The sequence below is a fragment of the Bactrocera latifrons genome, unplaced genomic scaffold (assembly GCF_001853355.1).
Source record: "Bactrocera latifrons isolate USDA-ARS-PBARC rearing strain unplaced genomic scaffold, ASM185335v1 scaffold_64, whole genome shotgun sequence".
NCBI classification, from domain to species: domain Eukaryota; kingdom Metazoa; phylum Arthropoda; class Insecta; order Diptera; family Tephritidae; genus Bactrocera; species Bactrocera latifrons.
The window spans coordinates 1,479,304-1,505,241 of NW_017537312.1; the positions used below are offsets into that span (position 1 = coordinate 1,479,304).

The 25,938-nt window shown below is 34.7% G+C and overlaps 2 protein-coding genes and 1 pseudogene across 2 annotated transcripts in view; 1 reads left to right on the forward strand and 2 right to left on the reverse strand.

Annotated features, from left to right (window-relative positions):
- Positions 1-6,599, reverse strand: part of LOC108975368 — a 47,027-nt gene extending 40,428 nt beyond the window's left edge. Inside the window, exon 1 of the mRNA XM_018943806.1 lies at positions 6,085-6,599. The gene's annotated coding sequence lies outside the window, so the exon portion shown is untranslated. The remainder of the gene's footprint in view (positions 1-6,084) is intronic.
- A 3,500-nt stretch (positions 6,600-10,099) lies between these two features.
- Positions 10,100-17,106, forward strand: LOC108975335 (ubiquitin domain-containing protein 1). Its single transcript, XM_018943724.1, has 4 exons — positions 10,100-10,722; positions 10,832-11,084; positions 16,393-16,633; positions 16,715-17,106. Exons 1-4 carry the CDS (start codon positions 10,635-10,637, stop codon positions 16,886-16,888), a joined length of 756 nt encoding a protein of 251 aa, XP_018799269.1. The 5' UTR covers positions 10,100-10,634; the 3' UTR covers positions 16,889-17,106.
- Positions 17,107-22,166: 5,060 nt separating this feature from the next.
- On the reverse strand, positions 22,167-24,185 carry LOC108975332 (annotated as a pseudogene).
- Between the last annotated feature and the right edge of the window lie 1,753 nt (positions 24,186-25,938).

Consider the following 25,938-nt stretch of genomic DNA (forward strand, 5'->3'; position numbering starts at 1 on the left):
TACTCGAATATTTGGCTTCGACATCAGAGAAAGGTTCAGTTCAATTTAAGTTTTGACCTCTTCTTTTTACTCTTGCAACCAGTTGCTAAAGAGTATTATAGTTTTGTTCTCCTTATGGCTGTACGAATCACCTAAAACTAATCGAGATAGATATAGAGTTATATATATAACTAAGCACCAAATTAAAGTTAAAGCTGTGCCCAGTAGAAAGGGGACATTAAATTTTACCACCGAGAGGGTATGCCATGGCTTTATAGGAACCATTGTTAAAATTGGACGATGGGTGTGGCATCGCCCACTTTTTGGTGAAATCCCATATCTCGGGAACCGACAAATCGATTTCCACAAAATTTGATAGTTGCCATTATTTTCATATTTCCATGTCATGTTGTGAAAATGAGCGAAATCAGACAAAACCACTCACAACTTCCCATATAACACAATTTTAAATTCTAATTGATTCGTTCAGTTTCCAGTAGGGATTACATTCTGCACGAATAATACCTTTAGTATATGCCACCTTATAATCAAAGAATTTTTTAAATCCAACCAAAACCGTACAAGCCCCTAGGTACCGAATATTTGGACCCCAGTAGCATGTCGATACTACCCCATATACTGCATATAATGGGTTTCGTTTTTCTAACCAACCTTAAGTGTCTGTCAGTATAAGAGTTATATATAGTATACTAGCTGGCCCCGCAGCCGTTGTTCTGCGTGAAATTATGTGTTTTGAAATGAAAAGAAAGTTGAATTTATCATTAATTTTTTTCTATGTAATGCAGCTTGTAAACAACATTTTCTGGTTTCTGTTCTGGTGCACAGAAAAGATGACCTTCCAACTCGTGAGCACGCCACGTATATCTGGCCGTGTGAAAAACAAAGCATTTCCAAATTTATGCCACACACTACGCGACTATCCTTGTGTCACTGGAAGCGGAATACGTTTGAACTGAAATGGCAACTCGTTAGAACTCAAAGGAATTCGTAGAATTAAGCATTCTGCTTCCTTGTATGCGATAGCTGCGTCGCAATCAGTCGGGTTCTATTACACAGTTTCGGCGCATGAAGATTGCGAAACATAATAACGACAGATCTTACTTTGAGACGCAAATGATGCGGTGGCATACCAAGCCTCTCCAAAGAAGAGGCGTCTTCGTTGTCGAGACGATCGGTCGATTTGTATGAGCGCAAGTCTCCCGGAATTTGACTTTGAATTTTCCAGCTAAGATTGCGCTTGCACTTAAAGAATCATAGTTACGATAATTTGGCCAATGACCGAAAATTCGTGATGAGTTCATATTTCATGAATTGATAAACGGCAACTGGAATTGATATCAAACCACCGGAAGTATCAACCGCTTCGTCAATGTCATGTTTGTTCGTATCCCATAATTGACGCCGATTTCAAGGTTGATATGTCGAAATAATTATCGCGAAAAGTGTGTGATCTTCTTTTGCATTCGAAATAACTATCGCATCGTCCATCGTTTGATTCCAGTTAAAAAGTTGCACACACACTATGACTCAAATGAAGTTGAACCGCGTACATTAATCAATAGCAACCGAAGGTATCAAGGTATTTCCGAGTAGAGCAATGTTCTCGCAAACGGATCGCTGACAAAAGTTGAGTAAAAACTCGTAAATGTTAATTTTGTTGCTGGCGGTTCTTCCACTGGCTGTACTGTGTATTCTCTGAGGCCATTCCCCAAATGAACTACGCACAACAGTCGGAAAACGTTCGTGAATTGCCGAAGTAAATATCCTCCTTTGTTGCAGTTCACGTATCGACCGTAACGTTCAAGACCAATAACCGCCATGTTGCTGCCTTTGGTGACGTACTTACAAACGTATTTTATCGAGTTCACGAAACTGCAATATTCAACATTGATATGAGTTTTGAATGTGAATTAGACAATAGTGGGGAATGTAGTACGATCTATGTGTTGTCAACTTCGATATTCACTCTTTTAAATTGAATGCTGAATGTTCTGCCATTGTCATCTGATGAGCTACGACGATAGAGTGAATATCCATCATTTCCAGTTTGTGTTTCCGAAAGTAAGTCACGTGGATAGTGTTTCGTGCATTTATTGTCAGACATATAAACTGAAAAGGGATTGTGGTGTCCGCAAAGTCCATAAACCATATTGGTTTCCACCACATCTTTCTCTGGATCAGGATTTTCGCAGATAAGATTTCATCAATTTGATCTAGTATAACCACCATGCACCATTCAAAGAAGAGTGTGTGCTTGCGACAAACTCCTATTTTGCCACTCAACAGAGTGCATCTAGCATCTGTCATATACGTTGCTCCAAGATAAAGTCCATTAAACATCAAACGTAATTGTTTTTTAAAAGTCGTGCTGTGACATCGTGGCGATCGCTTGCTGATTGGCCATACTCGGTCATATGCCTTGGGCTGCCAATGGATGATGATGCCAAAAAGAACACCGATATTTGCGCGACCTTTTGGTGGCATCGTAAGAAATCCAATATACAGCGAACAACCTGTGAAAATCTTCATCAAGATTGGCTCAGCCGTTCTCGAGCATTAGCGTTATTAACAAAAAAAAATTCACTCGTTTATATGGGGCAAAAGAAAAGGACTGTTTTTACGGGTTTTCCGGCAATTATCGAATCTTTTTTCGCCGTAAAAACCATCTTTGAGCCTCAGCGAACACTTGAAAAAAAAAACAAGAATTGGCCAAATCGGTTCAGGCGTTGTTGAGTAATGCGCTTAGCAACATATTTTGCGATTCATTTTTTTTATATATTATATAAGATGAATACATAAAATTGCTTGGATTTCAATCCTCAGGTTGACGTTTTACACCATAAAGTATTTCCTTGGCTTTGGTTCTTGTAAGTTGCAAGAGTATATGTTCGGTTGCAACCGAACTTAACCCTTCCTTACTTGTAACTAATAAAATGAAGGTGACAAATAGTTTTGGGTACTAATCAAATTGTCTAGAATATCCATAATGCTTCCTAGAGAGATCGATCTTAAGATTGTTCGGAATTATGAGCTCAAAGAGCCGTTTCTAAACATTTTCACAAAAAAAATTCTATTTCAAGTAGTACCGTAAGAGAATCAATGCTCCATTTGGATGTAATTAATAGAACAAGGAATATCAGGATAACATAGCGAGGATGTTGATGGTGAGAATTAACTTCTCCTAATGATGATTACTAAGATTATACGATTTTTTTCTGCTACAGTCGTCCTATTCTTCTAAATCTATATCGGAACACTCAAAGTAGTCCCTATTGTGTCAAAGTTACGGTTTCCCTACAACGGTCGTTTGAGTTTGAATCTCGAAATACAACCAGTGTGCAGTGTGCTATGTGAGAAGAGTAGCTTATCAAAAAGAATTATATTAAAGTAAAGTCTGCTTGACCTTAGTACTACTTACTCGAACCTAAAAATTAAAATGAACACATAATTCCCACCTCTTTGCAAATCCTTGTATTAAAAACCCCTGCTTGGACTCGTGTTTGCGCATTTTGAATTCGATTTAACTTTAAAGTTTTCGATAATAAAATTTACATTACTGGTATTGCCAAGGCAGACATAACGAAAATGGAGGTAACAAGTTTCTCTATTAAAACTTGCGGCCACTGGATTCACTAAAGTAACATCTTTGCATTTGTTTTTGCTCTTTTTTTGGCACTTCATGTCTTTTAGTTAGATCATTACGTCTACCGGAGTCTATGCGAAAACGCACGAACAGGCGACGTAAGCGAATGGAAAACGAGTTTCATTAATTAAAAACAAAAGCAAGAAATCGGTAGAAAAGCTATGAAAGCCGAAGCGAAACTGTAAATCCATTTACAGACGCGTGCTTAAAGAAAAGTGTGATCTTTTCACTTATTTTTGACGATTACGCGCTAGAAACTAAAAGTTCTAGGGAAGCGCGCTTGACTTCACGCTTGAAAGTGGCGATAACGAAAGCGGAAAATATTGCAAGTTGGAGTAGCGGTGGTCTAACGGTAGCGCAGAGCAGGTGATAACTTTCACAATTAGACGGCTGTGGTTCATACATATATACATACATATTTATATGCGCATATATTTGTATGATTGTATGCATGTGTGAATGTTTACATGTTTGTGCAAACACAAGCCCATCAGTCAAGATAAAGACGCCTTCGCTTATGCTATTTTTGTTTAGAAATTTATTCATTTCTTTTGAAAATATTTTTGTCAAAAAAGTCTTGCGGTATTTTCGCTAGTTGGCGCAGAGAGCGCGTAGTTCTAGTTTTATTCGTCGCATCGGGTCATGCTATACCTTTTTGGAAAGCTCATTTCACGCGCTAACACGTGTTTGATTGATTGTCGTTTCTTTTAAGTCGTTCTTGAGTTATAGCGTCGCAAACATGSAGCAAAATAAAGAGAAAATACGGCATATTTTRCAGTACTACTACGATAAAGGCAAAAATGCAYCTCAAGCCGCCAATAAAATTTGTGCAGTTTATGGACCCGATACAGTTTCCATTTCCACCGCACAACGATGGTTTCAACGTTTTCGTTCTGGTGTAGAGGTGGTCGGAGCTGCGCTACGCTCCGGGAGGTCTGTCGTCGAAAATTGCGATAAAATCGCTGAATTGGTCGAAAAATTTTTATGAACAATTGAAAATTCAATCAAAAATGCCGCAAGAAAGGCCGCAAGACTTCTTTGACAACCTAATATTGATGTAAAAATCACTAACGGTAATATTGGAGAGCAAGTGCTTCATAAAAAATCTAAATTATTAATTACAAAGCAAATTTATGTACATTTTATTGCCTATGAAAAATCTTCATTGCGATTTGATTTCTTTCTGCTTCTCACACAAAGGTCCACGGGTGGTATGAGTAACGTGGAAAGCTCCAAGATAAAATCCAAAAAGAAAAAATGATAAGAAATAAAAAATATACAAATTTCGAAATTTCAAATTTGCAATTCGACTTTCCTTTCACTAAGCACAGCGAAAAAGAGATATAAAATGTTGAAAATAACTCAAAGTTTGCGTAGCTTACAAGCCAAACTTGCCGAGGCGAGCGCATGGCTTGAATTGCTTTCTCATAACGCTTTGTTTGCCTTTAGAAAAGCTTGTAGTTCGCATAAATCCCCGCTATTTACATATAAATGTATATATATATGCCCACTTCTGTGCTGATTTGTTGATAAAATATTGTTGTATGTCGGATAATTATTTTGTTCCATAAATCTCCGCTTTTTACTATGTGATTTGATTTGTGTGATAAAGGCTTGTAAATTTTAATAAATTCAGAAATTGCTTCACTCCTCTTGATTGCTATTTAATATTTTTGCCTTCTCCCTGCGCTTCTGCTGCTCCTTTCACTATTTTGTAAATTTCTATCACCTCTTTCGCTTCTCTTCAGCCAAAACTATTGTTTGGTAATGCGATTTCATAATGCCAAATAAATTTTTTTTGTGTCATTTCATGTACACCACGTTCGCAGCAGCGCATAAACACTCACACATACGCGCACACGTAGAAATTTACTAAACATATTTTTGTTGCTTTGTGTTTGTGCTTTTGCTTTGGTATGTGACTTTTAGTTTCACTCTTAGATTTTCTACAAAAGCATAAATTTTACTTTCGTTTCGCAGCGTCTCTCGGGTGTATAATTTTTCACGCATAGTTTTTCTGGCGCAGATTGCTTGCATTACTTTTCAATTGCTTTATCGCCGCAGTATTTCGCTGCTTTATTTTGTATTATCTTTTTTTATAATTTTTGCTGCTTCGCTTATAATTTTTGCGGCATGTGAGCAACTGCGCATGCGCGGCGCAAATTTCAATATACACACAGTACGTAGCGCCAGCATAGTGTTTCTTGTGAATGTGTGTGTGCGCTTACAAATATTCAAAGCAATAAAGTTGTAAGCGCAGCTTTTAATTTGCTTTTTGGCTTTGCCAACGACTTCAAAGTGCACACACATACATTTCGAGAACACAAAGCCAATTTAAGCATAGTGCGGTATATAGTAAATACATTTATACCTTATGTATAAATATATATTTTAAGTAAGTCCCACAACTAGCAGCTGAAACACACTTTTCTTCCGCTTACCTCGCTTTCAAGTCGCACGTACGTCTTCACTTCGTACACAAACACTGGCACACCACAAGCGCTCTGCCGCTTGTCGCCTCCGCAAAATCGCAATTTTTCGCACTGCAAACTCAATCGCGCACAACACTCGTCGCACACACAAACGCTATTCAATGCAATTTGCCATATTTACTTTCAACTCAATTCAATTCGCTTTGTTATTCACTTCACTTTGCATTCGACACCGTTATACATGTAGACGGGTAAATATTTTAACTCAATCCGCCCTTTCACTTTGCCAAAATTTGCTTCAAATTTGGTTTCAGCCGCGTTTAGCAGCAACTTCTTTGACTTGTTCAACTTCTGCTTTGTTTGCAGCGTTTAAAAAATTCGTTTTACTAGCCTAAAACGCTTTCCGTACCTAAAACGCTTTCAACGCTTTCAACGCTCTCTGGTCTGGTCTTTTCACAAACCGTTTCACCCGTTAGCGCACAGCTCTAACTCTGTTCGAGTTCGTTGTCTTCGCCAAACTAAATTGAAGTCTTTCGTTTGTCTTGTGGGCTAGCTGCGCTCGCTTGGTTGCTCGCTGGTTCGGAGCTAATGCACTGGCGGATTGGCTCTTCATGTGGCTAGCTGACTGGTTAGCTGCTTCTTGTTGTTGCTGCTGTTCGATCTGTAGTCTTCTTGGTTGTACGCCTGTGTTGTCGACATGTTATGCGTTTTGTTGTTTCTGTTTTTCTTTTGCGGTATTTCTGCTTTGCGCCTTCTGCTTCGTCTTGTTTTTCTTTCGCCACGCAATTCGTTTCTTTGTTGCGGTCCGTTTCTTGGTTATTTCATTTATTTTCGAGTCTAGTTAAAGTTACATACGTTTTGATATTGGCGCAAACCGGTTACTTGCGGCCACTTGCTGTTTAACTTGATTTATTCTTGTAAAAATATTCAATATATCTTCAAATATAAGTGTAGTATGTATATTACTGAAAGGTGCCGAGCGTAATTAGACTACAGTCTATTTTTGGCTAACAATGCTTTAACTCCTTGAATAATAGAGTCAAAATTATCGCCGAAGCTTAAGTGTTTATAGTACAGATTATGTTAGGTTTTTTTAGATTATAATGGCCGGTTGTCATGCCGTACATAGACCCAGCGGACTTTAGTAATTCCAGAAGGGGGTTCAGTTTAAGCGAAATTATTCGGTGTATAGGATATCAACGCTTTTTGCAAACTTTAAGAGTGATTTGTAACCTATTTTTTATACTTCGTTTAGTCCTCTTAACTACAAAGCTCCTAGATATCTAGATATCTAAGGCGAGCTCAAGATAATGCACAAAAGCATAGGAAGTGCGCCAGCATCTCTCACAGACCTACTTCCCTGCTTTTTCTGCATGTATGTATTACTTACTTACCGATCGCATGTGATGCCTTGAGGTTCTGACTAGTCATGAGGCCAACAACATGCAGTACTTTCGCGAACGTGTGAGTAAAAATCATGCGTGTTTTTTTAAAGACACAAGATGCCCTTAAGGCGATCTCAGCCTGAGCTTTTTGCCAGCCATCTCGAAAATGTCTTTGTATATCGTTTTTATTGACTTCCGTATTTGTACTTGTTCGGTAATCAGGCGGATGGCACTTTTGGCAATCTCATCAGCTATTCCTTTGCCCGCAATTCCTTTGTTAGGAAACCAGTAATTATGCAGCCGCTACTTCCTCCGTGCTTTTAAAGCATTTTTACATCAATTACTGCCAGGATATCGACATATATACTATTAATCTTCTTATGATGCCTAAAACCTGCGTGGTTAGCTTCTTTCCACTCGGAAGATTCTGCAATGTTGTTTGCAGGACACATTACTGTACATGTGTAGAAAACAGAGAGCTCTTTGAATTTCAGTAAACGAACGGGCTCCGATTTCCTTAAAGTAAACTTCATATTATTAACAGATAGCAAATTTTTATACACAAATTCAAACTTTCACCTCTGAAATGCTTTTTGCTACCACTTCTAAAACTAATGCGAGAGTCTTGGTTTTTTAATTTTTAAGATTTGAAACCATGATCCATGGCTTATTTATTTCCTTTGACTATTAGTTTTGTAAGCTCTTGGTTGGTTGCTGAAAAACGGAGGCGTATAAGATCCGAACCGTATGTGGCTGCACTTAGGTCACAATCAGGCCCATTGTGCTAATTGTAGGCCCTTAGTTCGGATTCTAAACTTTATTTAAGTCGCAACATTGAAACCGAACCGATTACTTTTGATTTTTCTTTCATTTTAAGCACTATTTTTCTGCACTTCATGCGTCATACTTCTTGTCGAAATTAGCATTATAACTCTTTAGTCCACATAGGTACCAAACACCAAACATGTGTGCATTTGTGTGCGTGTGTGTACTACTGTACTGGTAGTATCTAGTTGGTGCTTTTGGCTACTCGTAGATTCCAAAACTCGGCATGTGTAAGCGACTGACTAGGCGGGTTTTGTCGAGGTCGTCTGGTTTTGTTTTTACCTTTTATTTTTATTTTCACATATCTATTAATATTGCTCCCTTTTATCTTGATTGTTTGTGGTTACAAGTTTCTATGAGTGACCATTCCAGTTTCTTAATTTGAAAAATGAAACTCAATTCCAATGGTCGCGCTGGCCTGACGCTGTTGCTCTTTGGGCCAACTCAGCTGTTTAATTGTTGCTTTGTTAATTGAGCTTTTTCATTTCGCACTAATACATGTATGTATGTATGAATATACATGCGTCCATACGTTAGATGGTCTCTTGTTGGTTGGTATTGCTCAATGTAAAAGTTCGCGGCTTGCGGTCTGAAAATTAATAAAGTTAATTTTTTTTTGTGTGATAATACAAGCCTGCCGTAAAAAATGAATAAGTTTCCTAATTGCCCTATACTATTGTCTAATTCTGTCAAGCTAAGCTATATACATACATATATGTATATGTTAATAGTTATTTTAAAAAAATGCATACAAATTTAGTTTATACTCCCTACCTGAATTGTTTGAGTAAGCCCTTATTACAAACGCTGTTTCTTTTAGTTTATTTCAACCGCTTTAGAATTCCAATACACCTGCAGCCTCTTAAAGTTCACTTCCTTTGCTATAATGCCAATTGGCAGAATCCAACGTATTTATCTGAGGCTTTCATCGGATGTAATTTTTATAAAATCATACATACGTAAAAGGTATAAAATTTAACAATTCACCAGGTGTCGCTACCTACGTAGATAAAATTTCCACATTTTCCACTTCTTTTTTATAGGAATGTCAACAGTGATCAGCTGTCGAATAAAAGAACCGTTAATCACTCTGTTTATTTAAGTATTTGGACCTTGCTTTAAGTACTTAAAAAGAACTTTTTTGCTACCTCTGATTTTGGCGTACATATTACATAGAGTTTACATATATAACGGTAAATTATTAAATAATTATATTTTTTCAACTGCCGGAAGTGCAACAACAGCGCCAAATTACAATTCTCAAAGCTCTCTGATTCACCTTGTGGTGTGTTTTGGTTTCGCATGCGATGTTATTTTTGACACATGTTTGGAGGAGTTGCCACTGCTATAAATAACAATACAAATATTCTTTAACTCAGTTATATAATATATAATATATGTATTTCATTGGTGTTTTCGTTTATTTAAAAACCTTTATAATATTATAAAGTTAGTTAAATACTCAGTTAATTAAAGGAGAGCCGAAGTGAGTTAAAGCTTTTCAAGTGTTGTTATCACGCAGAAAAATAACATATAGTTATTATTAGAACAATTTAAAATAAAAACCGTTTGTTATAATTTTAATCACATTAGGAGAAATTTGTAATAACAAATATTATATTTTTTTCAAAATTCTTTCCACACACTATATTTAGGGTTGTTTTTCATACATACTTATTTAGTTATTTATTAAAATATACAGTATTTCGACGCGTTCAACATTTTGCGATGTTATGCGATGTTTTGCGTTAATTAATGCACAATACGCAGACATGTGGCCACGCTGCATAGAAATGTCAAACCAAGAAATGGAATTGAAATAGTTGAAAATGAAAAAATTCTCAGCGAAGATCGTGAAAAAACTGCGGAAATGTTTGGTAAAGAATTTGCAGAACTGCAAATAAAATATCAGTGGAAACTTCAAAAAGATTTGTTCAATAAAATTTCCATGCAATTAAATGCTTTACAGTGAGTGCTCTACATTTAAAACATATCAAAAGTGCGACAGGTACTTGGTTGCACGGTTGCTGCAATAGTCGTGGAAAAGGCAACGTGAAAATCTAAAATAAAACATACATATGCTAAAATGCCGTCAAACGAAGTAGTGCAACAGTGAATAAGCAAATCACACAGTAAATTCGAAAAAAATAAAAATATCACGATTAGAAAGACAGTAAAACACAACACGCGCACTCCAATAAAATTTGCATTTCCAAATTGAACATATATTTATTTTTTCGTTATTCCTTTCAATATATTCGGTCGTACACGGTCATACGTTCGAACGTGTTTTCCGGCGCTGGTACGCTGTTTTGGTGGACGCGCAACACGTAAATTATATGCGAAAATATGGGTGGTTGCATTGGTATACACAGTACCGACAATGAGACAGTCAGTGTGTCTTCAGCGAGTTTATCGAGGCCACCGACAGGCGCGGGTGAGTGAACTCGTTTATGGGTGCATTATTATCCACCAGCGCAAGCAGTGCAAGATAAACTCAGATACACATATATTGTACCGCAATCTCTATTCTTTTTCGTAATTAGGTGGCGCCCAAATGGGTCCATCGCGTAAAAATCGCCCACTGTGCAATGAGACAATACGCTGGCGTTCCGATGTGCCATTGACGGAGGGTCAACTACGTTCCAAACGTGATGAATTCTGGGATACTGCGCCGGCGTTCGACGGTCGCAAAGAAATTTGGGATGCGCTGCGGGCAGCCACAAACGCAGCGGAGGAGTTAAATTTCGAAATGGCGCAGGCAATACTTGACGGAGCGAATATATCGGTGCCCAATGGGTAAGTTTGCATTAACCTTGTGCACCATTATTTTGTCAAAGTAATGAAATTATTCAGTCATTTACTAATAATTACGCATGGGTGGTTATAGAAAGTGATTTTGTGCGACTTATAAGTATTTTTTTATTATGTAGCCTATTATTCATTTATGTATCAGTACTTAAAGCCATAACAAATATTGCAATGTGACCAAAATAAAAACACGTCATGCGGTGTCTGAGTATGTACATATTTAATATGGGTTTGTCGCGCCTACGCATAATTCCAGAGAAAAACACAAACATATTTAACCTCGAAATTTATTTTACTTCAATCGTTTTCTATATTAATAAGTCATGACTTCCTATTACTCCTTGATTGTAGGTCGTAAGTTAATTGATGTATTTATTCTTTATCGGCGTTTAATCATGGATAAATTTACGTACTAATTTACCTATGTACATACAAGTGTTAGTGTATAGCTAGCGGTGGTTATACATTGCATTGTGCTTCAAACATTAGGCAAAAACTTTGAACGTAAATGCTAATCGCTTTCTTTTTTGTTTTTGTACTCTGATTGCAAGAAATTTGATTGGTATTAAACCAATTCTTGTCGGAGACGTTTATTTGGATGTACATATGCACAGATATGTACATCGTCTAAATATATAAACAAATGTAAACATCGAAAATCAATTTATACATACAACTGTTACATTAGTGCTGTTGACTAACACATACTCATAGGAATCATGGTTAGTGGATAGGTCATGCAACACTAATCAAATGCCAATCTCGCCTGAATTTGTTAGTGGCTTCTATGTTCCATTAAATTCTTATTCGTGACCAACAACAAGCAAACGCTCATCATTAAGTAATATATACTGGATATATTGAAGCATTAGTGAAATTAGAAAAACCGGATTAAACTGTGTGTTTTACGTCTCAATTGTTTGCTTAGTCAAATCAGTTCATTTAAAGTTTGTGCCTTTTGATTGGCAGCCGTCCGAAATCAAATAAAAACATTTTTACATATTATTTGTGTTACGGAACGTAAATTCTTCAATTTTATTTATCAATGTGACGTATAACGTTTTAAACGCTCCAATTCTGCTCACCCTTAACTCTAAAAGCACACAAAGGTACACTTGTGCGGTACATAAATCATTATCATTTACATTCAATAACCAAGTTAATCAGATGATAAAAACTTATACAAACGGCCGTTGATCAGATATTCGATTAGTGAGCGCACATGCAAATAGGCACTTGTACATATGTATATGTATACACGTAGACTTGTCATTTTGACCGCTAATATCATATATGTATGTATATAATATTTTAATATTCGCTTTTATAGTTATGGTATACATATATGATCATAAGTATGTATATATTTTCCATCTTCTCTTTGAATGCCATTTGCTACATTCATAACAACATTTAGTTTGTTGAGAATTTTATAACACCTAACAAGAAACGTCACATACCCCTTATATCACCCTATCAGAATAATATATAATATATAAATGATTAGCGTAGCGAGCCGAGTCGATTTAGCCACCTCAATTAATTAAATAATTGTTTAATAGTCCACTAGATTTAAGTTTTTGTCTTTGTTTTTGAATTTTCTATGCAATATTTCTAAATAGTTCTCTACTCCTAAAGAATACAACTATCGCTAAAGGGAAGTTATGCTCATGCTTAATTGCTTTTGGATTTATTTTATAACAACGAAAAGTATTCAATAAGGAAATTAATAGTGATAAGATAAAATTTAAATCGAACTGACGACTAGACTTAAAAAATGCAGCGTGTACTGTTTTCACGTTCAAAAGCAAATAAATACATATTTATGTATGCATATATGTCTATAAAGCTGAAATTTCACGTTTACATTTTGACTAAAATATTTCTAATACAAAAATCAGAAGTATCTCTATATTTTGCATATAATCACAATACGTTTAAGCGAATATAGCTCAAGTTGGCGCTGTTTTGCACATTTGTTATGCAAGTTTTAAATTTTGGGATATAAATTCTGCAATTCTCTACACCTTTTAGCATATTTAATTAAAGAATTGGTAATGAAGTCTGAATGAGTGCTATTGGATATAAAAAATAAAATGTAATTTTCTTGTTCTATTGCTTTTTACTTTACTTCCCTCCCACGTTCCTGTAAATGCTTTTCACTTCATATAAAGCAAAGTACATTATATCCTCCTGACATTTTTGTGTTAATTTCCCACTATCATATTAAAATTGCATGACATTTTTATTGATTCCCTCGAATGACGAATGGACAAACTTAGGGGCAGTAAGTGCCGCCCAATAAAACCAACCAACTGACCAGTTGTGGTGCTATTTTCAAAAGTGTGAACTGCGGCGTATGCAAATAAAAGTTTTAATTCCATTTCATTATCGACAGCTAGTGTGAGGAGTTTACCCGCCGCATGCCCTAACTTCTGACACACGTTGTGTGGATGTATGTGAATACACATTGACAGGGTCACTGGCTGTGAGTGTACAGCGTGAGTAGGCTCTTTCCGGCAAATAAAATTCTATATAAATAAATAAATAAGCGGGCATATAATTTTGTAAGAACAAGTTAGTTTTAAGATTTTTTGTTACTATAATTTAGTTTTGCTCAAGGTCATATGATTCATTTATGAAGGATTAAAATTATATAACCTTTTCATATTCTGTATATGGTTTCCACCCTATATTTTGTGTAAAAGATGAGCCCTTAAAATGATTTATTCGACAGTTACAAGTTGCCTGAAGAATTTCTTGGACCTTGTACTTATTTGAATACACATACGTTATCCGCACCTGCTTTTGCTGCAAAACTGTTTGCTTTACGTCAGCGCATTTTAGTAGCGATTGCACTCTAGGCTCAACTCGAGTTTAATTTTGGCCACGGCGAGATAAGATTGGGAATTGCATGAGATAAGCGTGCAAATGCGTTTATTGCAAATGAAATTCTTTGCTGAAATGCTTAAATAAATTATAAGAAATCTTCATTTGCATATTTTGTCTCACTTTTTTTATAGAGAGTTTTGTTTCATTCAGAATCTCTGGTATATATTGAGGTTATACCCAATTTATACCTCACATTTGTCTGATTGGGCTTGTTTTAAAGCAATATCTTCACTTTGGGAAGAATAAATATTGTGGAGAAATATAAATAAGCTGGTATATATAACTAGGCACTAATTTATTCTAAATATTGGAGCTCAGAAGTAACCAAAAAGTTAATAACTATACATAGAAGGACGTTAAACAGTAAGATTCATAACAACTACGTCAACATAACCTCAACGGCCCCGGAATTTTATGTCACCCAGAACTCCAACTCGATAACATTCTTTTATGTCGATAAGACAACCACTTTAAACCAAGAAATGATTTTTTTTTTTTAATTTTCGTAAATTTCGAAAATTGGATTAAGTTTAAATCAACCTTAATAAGATAAATTCTTTACTTTTGCTTCTGGGTGTTAGCAACTTTGTAGCAGAGAGGGATCTAATGTCATACATAGCAGAATATTCGATCTTTACAGGTTATGAAGAAATAATTGATTTTTGTTATTCATATTTTATATGTGGTGCAATTTTTTACTTATTAAACTTTTGCAAACACTTGAAATTTATGTACGCATGTGTGTATATAACACCTAACAACCTATTACTCTATAATACTACTTTGTATTCCCCGATATTAATCGTTGAATTAGAATTGTAAATCATCGCTTCTAAAAACCCTGACATTTACGTATATGCATGTATGTATATCTGTGTGTACTGTATGTCAACTATCGGACAGTTGTTCTCACACTATATTTCATTGTAGTAATACTGTTATAAATTATTACTACTGATTCGTATCAGTGAAAGTTAGTTTTGACTGCGCGTTTTAATCGGCAATTTGTTTTTAGCGATAATTTGTGTTATAAAACGGAAATAACTTGCATCATAAAGTCTTGGAAAAACAAAGCTGTGAAGTTTTGTGGAAATCTACTGAGACTTTTATTTGTCATTAGTGACTTACAGAGGAATGAATCGGATTTGAATAATGCGGTTTATTGAAAATGAAATTGTCTATGTTCTGGGTTTAGACTTGTTCAGCTATTTATTTGCTGGAGAGGTGAATAATTCATTAAGTTGCAAAAACCTTTGACGCAATTAGTGTTTGACAGCTGCTTAAAAAATAGAAAATAAAATAGAAATAAATCGAATGAAAAGTGCTTTCCAAGATATTTGATTAATCTTCCTTTTATTTTTATAGGTTAATCAATTAACTTGAGCTTGATTATTTAAGATCTTCACATGATATGTTGGCAGAAAAATTCTGAACTTAAGGCGTAAAGCATATTTCAATTGTGATAAACATTCGAAATATGCTTCACCACTAATTTAGTCAATTAGCAAATTTTATGTAGAAATTGTTTGTACAAAAGTTACTTGACTATTATATGCTAAATTAAGGAAAAGAAGTATGGGAAATTACCACGGATATCTCGAAAACTGAGGGACTGCTTCTCATTACCAGATGCGTTTTTTTTTGTGTGAAAATATTCATTTTGCGACCATTGGTTTTAACACATTTTGGCATCCTTTTGGCAATTTGTTGTGGATACCATGCCAATGCAAATGTCCGTCTTTTGAAGCAAGCCAATCAGACATTTTCGACTCCTGCGTAAGAATCGAAGTACTGCTCAGTTAATGCGTGTCCCATTGATGAAAACAAATGGTAATCGGAAGGTGGGTGGAGTAACAGGTCCCAGCCAAGCACCTTGTCTCCTGAACCGATATTGCTTTGTATGCAGGTTCATTCTTTTGGATATTGCTTGCAGTTCGTAGTCTTCCACATTCTTCATTTCTCACAACATAATCATTTTCTCTGAACCGTTGAAACCATATTTTGCATATTGCTTCTGATAGAGCATGATCACCATGTGCCTCGACAAGCATTCGATGCAACTCTGCAGCACCTCTCTTCAACTGAAAATAAAAAATTAGTGCTTTCGGTAAGTCATCACTTCTCGGTACAAAATTTGACATTTCCTACACCATGAAAAAAGGTTATTGAATATGTTTGACAGATGAAACTTATGGCTCATTCACAACAAATGTTTGCTACCAACCCATTTCAATCGAAACGATCACTTCACACCGGCATATTCAGACGCAAATGGCTAAATCGATTCCGCTCGTCATGCTGATCATTTATTTAAACATTTTATAAATTTTATAAATTTAATTTTTGTATTTATATATTTTTCAACGTTTAATTTATCTCTGCCTTTGGTTATCTTCCTTCACAGTTACCTCACAGAATGCTACGATGAACTTGGCACACAATACAAAGTGCCAATATACTGTCTATCCTATCCTATAAATATCGTTAAAGAAGAGAATGGACGTGATTCACCAGCGGAATTCTCAGAGCCCGTCGACGGTGGCACTGAAGTATTCCTAAAACTGCGAATATCGTCCACAATGTTGGATGTCAAATTACCAGTATATTCAAAAGACACTGTGGGACAGTGCAAAAAGAAATTGCAGGTAAGCGGGTGGCCACTGTTTCTCTATCTATACATATGTATATGTGCGTTTGACCAAATATTCACTTTTCTCGCGCTTTAGGCTGTGGAAGGCATCGACGCCTGCTGTCAGCGTTGGTTCTACAGTGGCAAACTACTTGGCGATAAAGTGCCCATAGACGAGTGCAACATACAGAACGGCTATGTCGTACAGGTCATTGTCAATACGGAGCATTATAATCACGATAGCAGCACAATTATACCGGTTGCGAGCTAGCCAAGTGTTAATGCCAATGCAAAATGTAAAAAAATTTTAGCAACGATTAAAGCAACAGCAGCGACAATAACAATAATGTCAATGCGAACGCTAAAAACAACAACAGCAACAGCAGTAAGAACAATGTCGAAAGCCACAACAGATGTTCAATGTAGCGGCTGTGTTACATTTGCATACAACGTAGTAAATATATTTACAAACAATTTTATTATGAATAAGACAAGTAAGCGACATTTAATAGACGGACAGACTGATAGAACGACAGACAGCGCTATGCATGTAAATTGCAATGCGTTCTGCTAGAAACGTGCTGTGTATAAAGCGCCAGGCTCACACGAAAGTGTGTGGGCGCGCACTTTATTGTTGTTGTAACATACAAATTGTCAACGATCGTTCACATAAATGCATTAATTGTTAATGTTGGTAGGTGTTCTCTCTTTTCGTACTAATTTCAATCATAGCATCACATTTTAATTTTGCTCCTTGATTAGACATGCGTATGTATGTAAGAATTATTGTAGTTGGTAATTGTGAAAATCGAGAACGAGTGACTTATCGAAATTGCGCTGCTAAACGTCGTAATTTGTTGGTAAATTGTTGTTGTTGTTGCCTGACTGTTCTTGCTAAGCCTTGGAGCAATAGGCTGTGCAGCAGATATTACACACGTACACTTAATTATATACATGCATATAAATACTCATATAGTATATATGTATGTCCATATATATATTAAATATATTGAATGAATGATTGAAAATGATTGAAAGTTATGAGAATATTGAGAATATGCAAAATTTATATAAAAAAAAATAGAAAAAAAAAGCAAAAAATGTGAAATAACTTATTTGAAATAGAAGAAAAGCGCTGAACTTGTAAAATAAAATAAACAAATTATTAATATACTTTTTTGAAAATAATTAAAAGTAAACTAGCAATTACTAGAAACAAAAAGGCATATATTGTTATAGCATTTTCTACTATACGAACAGTGAGTAATGTTCAGTTAGTAACTGAAATGTAAACACAAAAAAAAAAAAAAAAAAAAAAAAAAAAAAAAAAAAAAAAAAAAAAAAAAAAAAAAAAAAAAAACAATATTTTCTAAGCATTAACATTTGGAAGTTAATAAACTAGACAAAAGGAATATTAGCAAGTCGATAGTAAAAGCGAAAAACAAACACAAATAAATAATATCTACATTGCGCAAACATAACAATAGTTTTTGACAAACACACACATAGTTTGCAAAGTATAATATTTTTTGTAAATATATCAATACCAGCAAATTTCGAACATCACGAAACGAACAAATACCATACAGTATTTTTTTTAATCCAGATGTAATATGCGCAAAAAATTTTCGTAAGAAAGACGTGATTTGAGTTGGCAATTAGAGTGATTTTTGTTGTCAAAGATCATATTAACGTCATTTCATACGGATATAGCTTAAAAGTAAAATTCGAAATTTTCAAAATTAAGTTCGAAAATAGTATTTATTAAAATTTCGTTCATATGAACCTGGAATTAGCTACATTTGGCGAATAGTTTTTATAAAAATCATAATTAGCTTCTGAAAGTTTCGAAAATTACCATTTTTTCGAACGTAAGTTCGAAACTATTATTAATTAAATTTTCGGTTTACCAATTTGGAAAAAAATTATAAACAACTGAAATTTTCGAAAATTATCAAATTTGTCAATTATGCTCACAATTATTTTTTGAATATGTTCTGTTTGAATATTTGTAAATTAAGCTTCTTTCTTCTATAAAGGGTTATTACACATTTTCGGAGTTAGATTCGAAAAACAGATTTTATTAAAATTTCAATTTTCACGCACATATTGGAAAATAATTTAATAAATAAGTTGATAGTTTCAATATTTTTCGAATGTAAAATTTGAAAGATTTGTTTTCATAACTAACAAAAAATGTGTGAGACTTAATGTTCGAAAATTTGACTTTCGCTTATAAAAAGTTTTGTAATTTGAATTAGCTTGTATTTTAAAAATTTCTTCGATAATGCGCATGAAAAGAAAACTATATTGTTTTCTGAAGCTATACCGCTCTTTATCAATTCCGAAAATAAAATAAAATAAATAAGAAAAGAAAACTGTCTTGTTTTCTGATGCTTTACTGCTCCTTATGAATTTCGAAAATAAAATAAATTAAATAATAAAAGAAAACTATCTCCTTATGGATTTCGAAAATTCTCCTTCTCGCTCAATTGCACTTTAAGTGGTAAAATGTAGTATGTTTTTCAGCAATTTAATGATTGTTATGATTATTTGTTGGCTAGAAAAAATAGAAAAACAACAGATTCGAAATTCAAAAATTTGAAAATAGAAAAATTCGAAAGTTATATTATATTATGAGCACTCTAATTGCCATCTTTGTCGACATAATAAATTTAATCCATAACAAAACAGCAAACAAATCCCATAGAGATATATACATATCTACGTACATATGTAATATATGAAGAGCATCGGCAATAAACAAGAAAATACTGAGAACAAACGGGAAGCTAAAGCACAATTTTTGTTATACTATATGTAACTACGTATATATTCTCGCTTGCATTCTAAAATCCCAATGTACCTTAATTCCTAATTTTTAACAGCTGTAAGTCCACAAACAAACGCTGAAATACATACAAACACAAAAAGAAATGTGAGTGTATTATATACATAAATATTATGAATAAGTTATTGTACTACATACATACACTACATATGTACATGCTGCCGGAGTGTTTTTTTTTTATTTTTTACGCAATTATGTTACAGACTTGCGGCCTAACGGTTTGTGTCTAAGCAAGTGTATGTACATACGAACGTATTTGTACGATATACGAATGCCATTACGCTTTCAATTAGATTTAATTATTTTAATATATACATTTAATGCTGTTAAATTATAATAATTAGTAAGAACAACCGATATTACATGGCTTTTTGTAAGCAGTTAGCACAATAAGTGAGGTTATGTGCATTTGTATACATGTTTCATGTAAGAAAGGCAAAATTTTTAACCAGAAAGTTAATTATCATAACTATAACTTCTGCATAGTTCACTTTTAAGCCCATTTAGACCACCGTAACATTTCAAAAATAGTTGAACTTTTTTTTTGAAATTTTGAAAATAGACCACACTTGACTATTTAAGCAAAGTACGCAACCAAATCTGTTCTAAACTGAACGAAGAAGCTTAAAGCTGTGCACCTTTAAGTTATTTTGGCACAAATTGTTCGCGATATCACCTCACTTATGCCCGGGAGTACTGATTTTGCGCGCTCTCTCTCTCTCTCTCTGTCTCTGGTGTATCCTTCAAAAGCTTCAATTGCATTTAGTGTCTTTTAAAGCCCAATTGCGCATAAAAAGGTAAAAACAACAACAATTTTAATAAATAATTTTCGTATGCTTTGCATCATAGCATAGTAAGTGTGTTTATAACTATTTATTAACCAAAAGTAATATGTTTGTATGTATTTTAATTATAGTGTTGCAATTTAGTACATATTTATTAATTATAATATTTTTCTCCTCCGACATTTAAGGCGTGAGTATTACATAAAATTTGTATAACTGTAAAAATCAAACAACAACACATGGTGAAAATAATTTACTTCTTCAGTAATTAAGTAACGGACTAATAGTAATTGTATTGAAGTTTTAAGGAAACAAAAAGAGCATGTAGGGTTCAATGCGTTTTAGAATGCATTTATGAAAAGTATATTTTTATTTAAACATAAAATAATTGAATACACTGAAATATAGAGACAGAAAAAAACGTTGTATATGAATTTACTTTTATTTTGGGAATAACTGTAACAAACAAACCGATTTCAACGAGGCCATTCAGTTCTCTTCCCTCTCCACGAAGCATCCCTCTATGACAGATAGATCGACGTAAACGGCATATGTTTTCTGCCTCTTTGGAACCAACTATATGCAGTTCTAGTTCCTAGAAATAGATGATGCCAATTAGTTTATCGGTTGCCCGGCGGTTTTCTCACCTTAGTATTACCGACAAAAATCCAAAATCATAAAATCCGCAGCAAGTCCATTAACATAAAACCACATGTCATGAAGAAGAAGCCGCTAACTTGTCAGAACATCGCATTTCCGACATTGCTAGGATGTTCTCAATATCTTCCGAACATCCTCTTTACTAAGACAGTGTCTACGGGGTAGATTTCGACGAAAGTTTGAGGGCGATATGTTTTCTACGCCGATCAATGGACGTTTATAAACTACACCGACGATAATCTATATTTTACGCATCAATTAATGCAGGAGGTGGGTAGGCAACATTTTATGCCTGATGGGTTCCAAGTAATCTGTGTCTGGTTTGTGTTAGAACTGGACATTCATAGAGTAAGGTAAAACGTACTTTTGATTGTGTCAATATGTCAGAGTTTTTGTCAATTAACCTTCATTTCCGGGAAGTTTCGTCGCTTCACAGATGGTGTTCTCGATGTTAATGACCTTCGCGTGGAGAAAGACCAAACACCTTTGAAGACGGTGAATTGGAGATACACTCGCCCCTGGTCCAGGTTGTATAAACCTCTCCTAGTAAACCTCTTTTCCATTTACGTCTAGAATGTATCCGCAAGTGGATATTGAAATCTAATCTAGCCTCCCAAAGTGCGACCGAGAGACAATCACGACAGCAGTGTTTCAAATTTGTCAAAATATTACGTTCGATGTGAGTTTCTGGCAATATTTTTGGCGAATAATTTATATAAATAAGTGGCAACCCTTAATTTTTGTCTGCATTTCAGCAGAGTATCAGTAAACATGCAACACAGTGTTGCACTACTGTAATTATTACGTAACTCGAATGTATCCATAATCTAATTTACCTAAGTTTAGCTGGTCTGGACGGCGCTGTGTCCAGATTTGATTAAAACAAGAGAGTGTTCGGCACTACAGGGGTCAGCATAGTCTACAGTCCAGTTCCTTTCAGTTGCCAAACTGGGTGCTCCTATATTGATCATTGTAACATACAATGGCATATCATTTTTTACCACCTTCAACTTCAGCATTTGTTTCAAGGAATACTTTTTACTTAAAATTTTGCTTCAAATATCTCGTCGTTATGTAAAATTAACTAAGCATTTCGACCAACAATAATCCAAAAATCGTAGGTGACAATGCTGATGTGGAGGAGTGACATATTTTTAATATATCCAGAAAGCTGAGTCAAATTTGCTTACATCAAAGAGTTCATAAAAATACCCTTCACGACAATCCAGCCGTTTTGGATTCTAAGAACTGGTTCACGGGATTTGATTGTCTTGATTTTGATCGGTCAGTTTGAATAGAAGCTGTAAGCTTTAAGGGGTTATATACAGTTAAAATTTTCAAAATGTCCATTCTTTTTTTAAATTTTTAATGTACACATATTTAAGAATACATACATACATTTCACATTGCTCCGGTGAAAATTTTCTAATTTACACTCAAGACGTTTCAGAGCGCTTGAAAGTGCACTTTCTGAAAATGGTGTTTTCAAAGCCGGTAACCAACATTACTTGAAAACGGCTAAACCGATTAGTCTCAAATCTTAAAACGAGCTTTTTAAATATTTAATGAATTTTTTTAGTAATAAATCGAAGATTTTTTCTAACGGATAAATAGTTAAGGGCATTTTGTCAAACAATTTTAAGTTGCTTATTTGTTGAATTAATTACTAGATTTAACATTACTTTAATGAAATTTATTGGGATTTTTATTTCAGAGGATTTACGTAAGAGGTATAGTGGTCAATGCAAAATGTGTTCTTTGAGAGGAGCTGCCGAAAATCAGCTGGAGTTCCTTTCCAAATAAATATTTTTTACTAATAAATTAGAATCGCGAAAAAGTTAACGAAAATGTCCCAAGGGTACTTTTCCCAATAATCAACTTTCCAAAGGGATTTCGAATTTGAAGAAAACATGGAAATAAACATAATTTTGATGAAATGATACGCTTAATTTATTTGTATGACTCACTTTTATTAGTAACAAAACAGAAACTTAGATTTAGTTTGTACTTTTTTACATACATACATACATATGTACATATTAATTTGTCAGGGCCGGTTAAAAGAATTGGTCGAGATTTGTTTGTTTATTTTCACATCATATCTTTTTATCTTTCGCATATTAATAAGATGTGATATCTGGTTTGTATCATTATTGTTTTCATACCACTTTATCAATGTTTTGATGCAATCAACTGCTACCGAAAAACTCACTTTCTGTTGTTGCATATCTGTCTTGATAACTGGTTCTTCAACTTTATTGTTAGACACTTCGAAATCTATGTCTTCATTGCGAATGTCAACACCTCCCAACTTGGACAACAACGATTGTACCTCTGGTGGTGCATCCTCGTGAGAACTATTTGATCTAATCAATGTAAGCAGTGGAATTTCGTATTCGCTGTCGTATTGATCACCGTCCTATTGTTTTATATTTCTCCAAGCTTTTATAAGCATTGCTCTTGGCAATTCATCCCATGCTGATTTAAGCAGCAGGATTGCATCACGAATTGAATGTCCTTTCAAATTATTCTCCGGAACGTTTTCTTGTGCTACAACATTCCATAACAGTTTATTCTGGTATCCTAACTTCAGCAGTCTAATGAGATTTTTATCCATGGGCAATATAGCTGTCATTGCCGCAATCTCTCCATCATCTGACTGTAATTTGTCAATTGGCTTACGTGCAGTACCGTTGTCAATCCGCAATACTACCATTGGTGGTAAATTATTTTCAGCAGAAAATTTGCTAACCTGAAAAATATTTTGGCACACTTAAAAATTTAAAATGATAAAAAAAAAAAAATAAATGAACCTGCTTAATAAACGCATGATGGAACCAGCGGAAGATTAGCTCTGAATTCACCCAAGACTTTTGAGAGTTAGCATATTCCAATAGGTTGTTGGTGGTTTTCGGATTTACCAATTATCAATGGTTTCAACTTATGCGAACCATCTCCGTTCACACACAACATAAGTGTTATTCTATCCTTAGCTGTTTTTCGGCTAGGTACCGTCTATTCGCTTGACGGTACAAATGCTTTATCGGACAGAAAGTGATGAAATAAACCAGATTCATATAGCTGCATGTCCGACATTTCCTTTTCATTAATTTTCGCTCGCAAATTATGAATGAAAGGTGTTATTTCTGACTTGTCGCTTGAGAGGATTTGAACACAAATTTTTAAGTGGTGAATATCGTATCGCTTCTTGAAATTTGCTGGCCATCCATCAATTCAAACTTGGCTCTTGTCTTTAAAATTGGAAAACTCATTGCACAATTACGCTGCCTTTGGTTTAAAAATAATTTATACAACCTTGGCTCAATAATGGGATATCCCGATTTATATAAGGCTTTCTTGGTTGCCACTCTATGTGTGTTTCCTACTGCCTTAAAAATCAAAAATTTTTGAGATGGCCCCCCTAGATACATTATAATCCAACGCCAATCGATTTCCCTGAATACATTCATCGATTTTTTTAAAATCCCAGATGTTTGATGCAAATTTTTTAACACACTAACTATAAACAACTCACAAGTTCAAAAGTTCATGAGGAACTACGTATGTACCTTGCGACACCGAAAATAATTTTTATACCCTGAACAGGGTGTAATAAGTAGTTTGTCACGAAGTTTGCAACACCCAGAAGGAAGCATCGGATACTCTATAAAGTATATAATATATATAAATGATCAGTATATCGACCTGAGTCGATTTAGCCATCTCCGTCTGGTCCCTCAGTTTTTAAGACATCGTTTTGAAATTTTGCAAAAGTCATTTTCTCTTCAAGAAGCTGCTCATTTGTCCGCACTGCCGATATCGGACCACTATAACATATAGCTGCCATACAAACTGAACGATCGGAATCAAGTTATTGTATGGAAAGCTTTCACATTTGACGCGGTATCTTCACAAAAGATGGCACAGGATATTTGTTAAGGCAACAATGTAATCTCCGAAGAAATTATTCTGATTTGATTACTATAGCATATAGCTGCCATACAAACTGAATGATCGGAATTAAAATGCTTGCATGAGAAACTTCCTCATTTGACGATATATCTTCACGAAATTTGGTATGAGTTATTGTATATAGAAATAATGTAATATCGGAAGAAATTGCTCAGATCCGCTTACTATAGCATATAGCAGCCAAACAAACTGAACGATCGGAATCAAGGGCTTGTATGGAAAACTCTAGCATTTGACAAGATATATTCCGTATAAACTGAGCACATAGTTACTAAAAGAAATGCACCTGTGAATGGGTATAGTAGCTTCGGTGCAGCCGAAGTTAAATTTTTTATTGTTTACACAGAAATTCGGGGAATACATAGCAATTGTTCTTCTTGCCAAACAAACGGTTGGGTTTGAAAAAAAAAAGATGAGCTCAAAAAAGGTAACCAAAAGTGGATGCTCAAAATCGGTCAGCTTAGCCGAAGGTTGAACTTTCTCGCGAGTTAGCTTTTGTGCGATTCCAATGTACTAAGTCTTCAAATATAGTTAAAAGATACCAACGGTGCTTTATTGAGTTCTTCTAAATACGAAATGCTGACTACGGTGCTTAATAGATATTTATATAGCTAAATATTAGATAAAATATAGTAGAACTTATAAATCTGCCGATAGCCTTATTAAGATAAAGCTCTCATTCACCCTTATCCATGTTCCGCAGCAAAGTGAAGAATGAAAACGATGTTGTGATAATCTGCAATTAAAATGATAAACGATGTCTTTTTAGAACGCAAAGTAAGTTACATTTCTAAAGTAAATTAAGAAAGACGTTGTAAAAAGTCTTGAAAACGTGTTGAACTAAGGTAACAAAGATATTATATAGCTATGGATTGTGCTAAGAATAAGCTGTTTACCTCACGAAACTTTTCCAATCGTAACGGATAAAGTTTGCCAGCCGTGAATTCGAAAGTTTTTTGAGCGCTCGTCAAAAATAAGAGATAATCAGCGCGTACCTCACGGAGATGCAAGTACCAAGGACTACGTAATAGAGCCTCACCGCATCGTTGACTT

Excerpts from the sequence above, each read along its gene's own strand:
- LOC108975335 (XM_018943724.1), top strand. The coding sequence starts at position 10,635 with ATGGGTGGTTGCATTGGTATACACAGTACCGACAATGAGACAGTCAGT. Across the intron at positions 11,085-16,392 it reads AATATATCGGTGCCCAATGG|TTACCTCACAGAATGCTACG; the intron begins GTAAGTTTGCAT and ends CTTCCTTCACAG. Across the intron at positions 16,634-16,714 it reads AGTGCAAAAAGAAATTGCAG|GCTGTGGAAGGCATCGACGC; the intron begins GTAAGCGGGTGG and ends CTCGCGCTTTAG.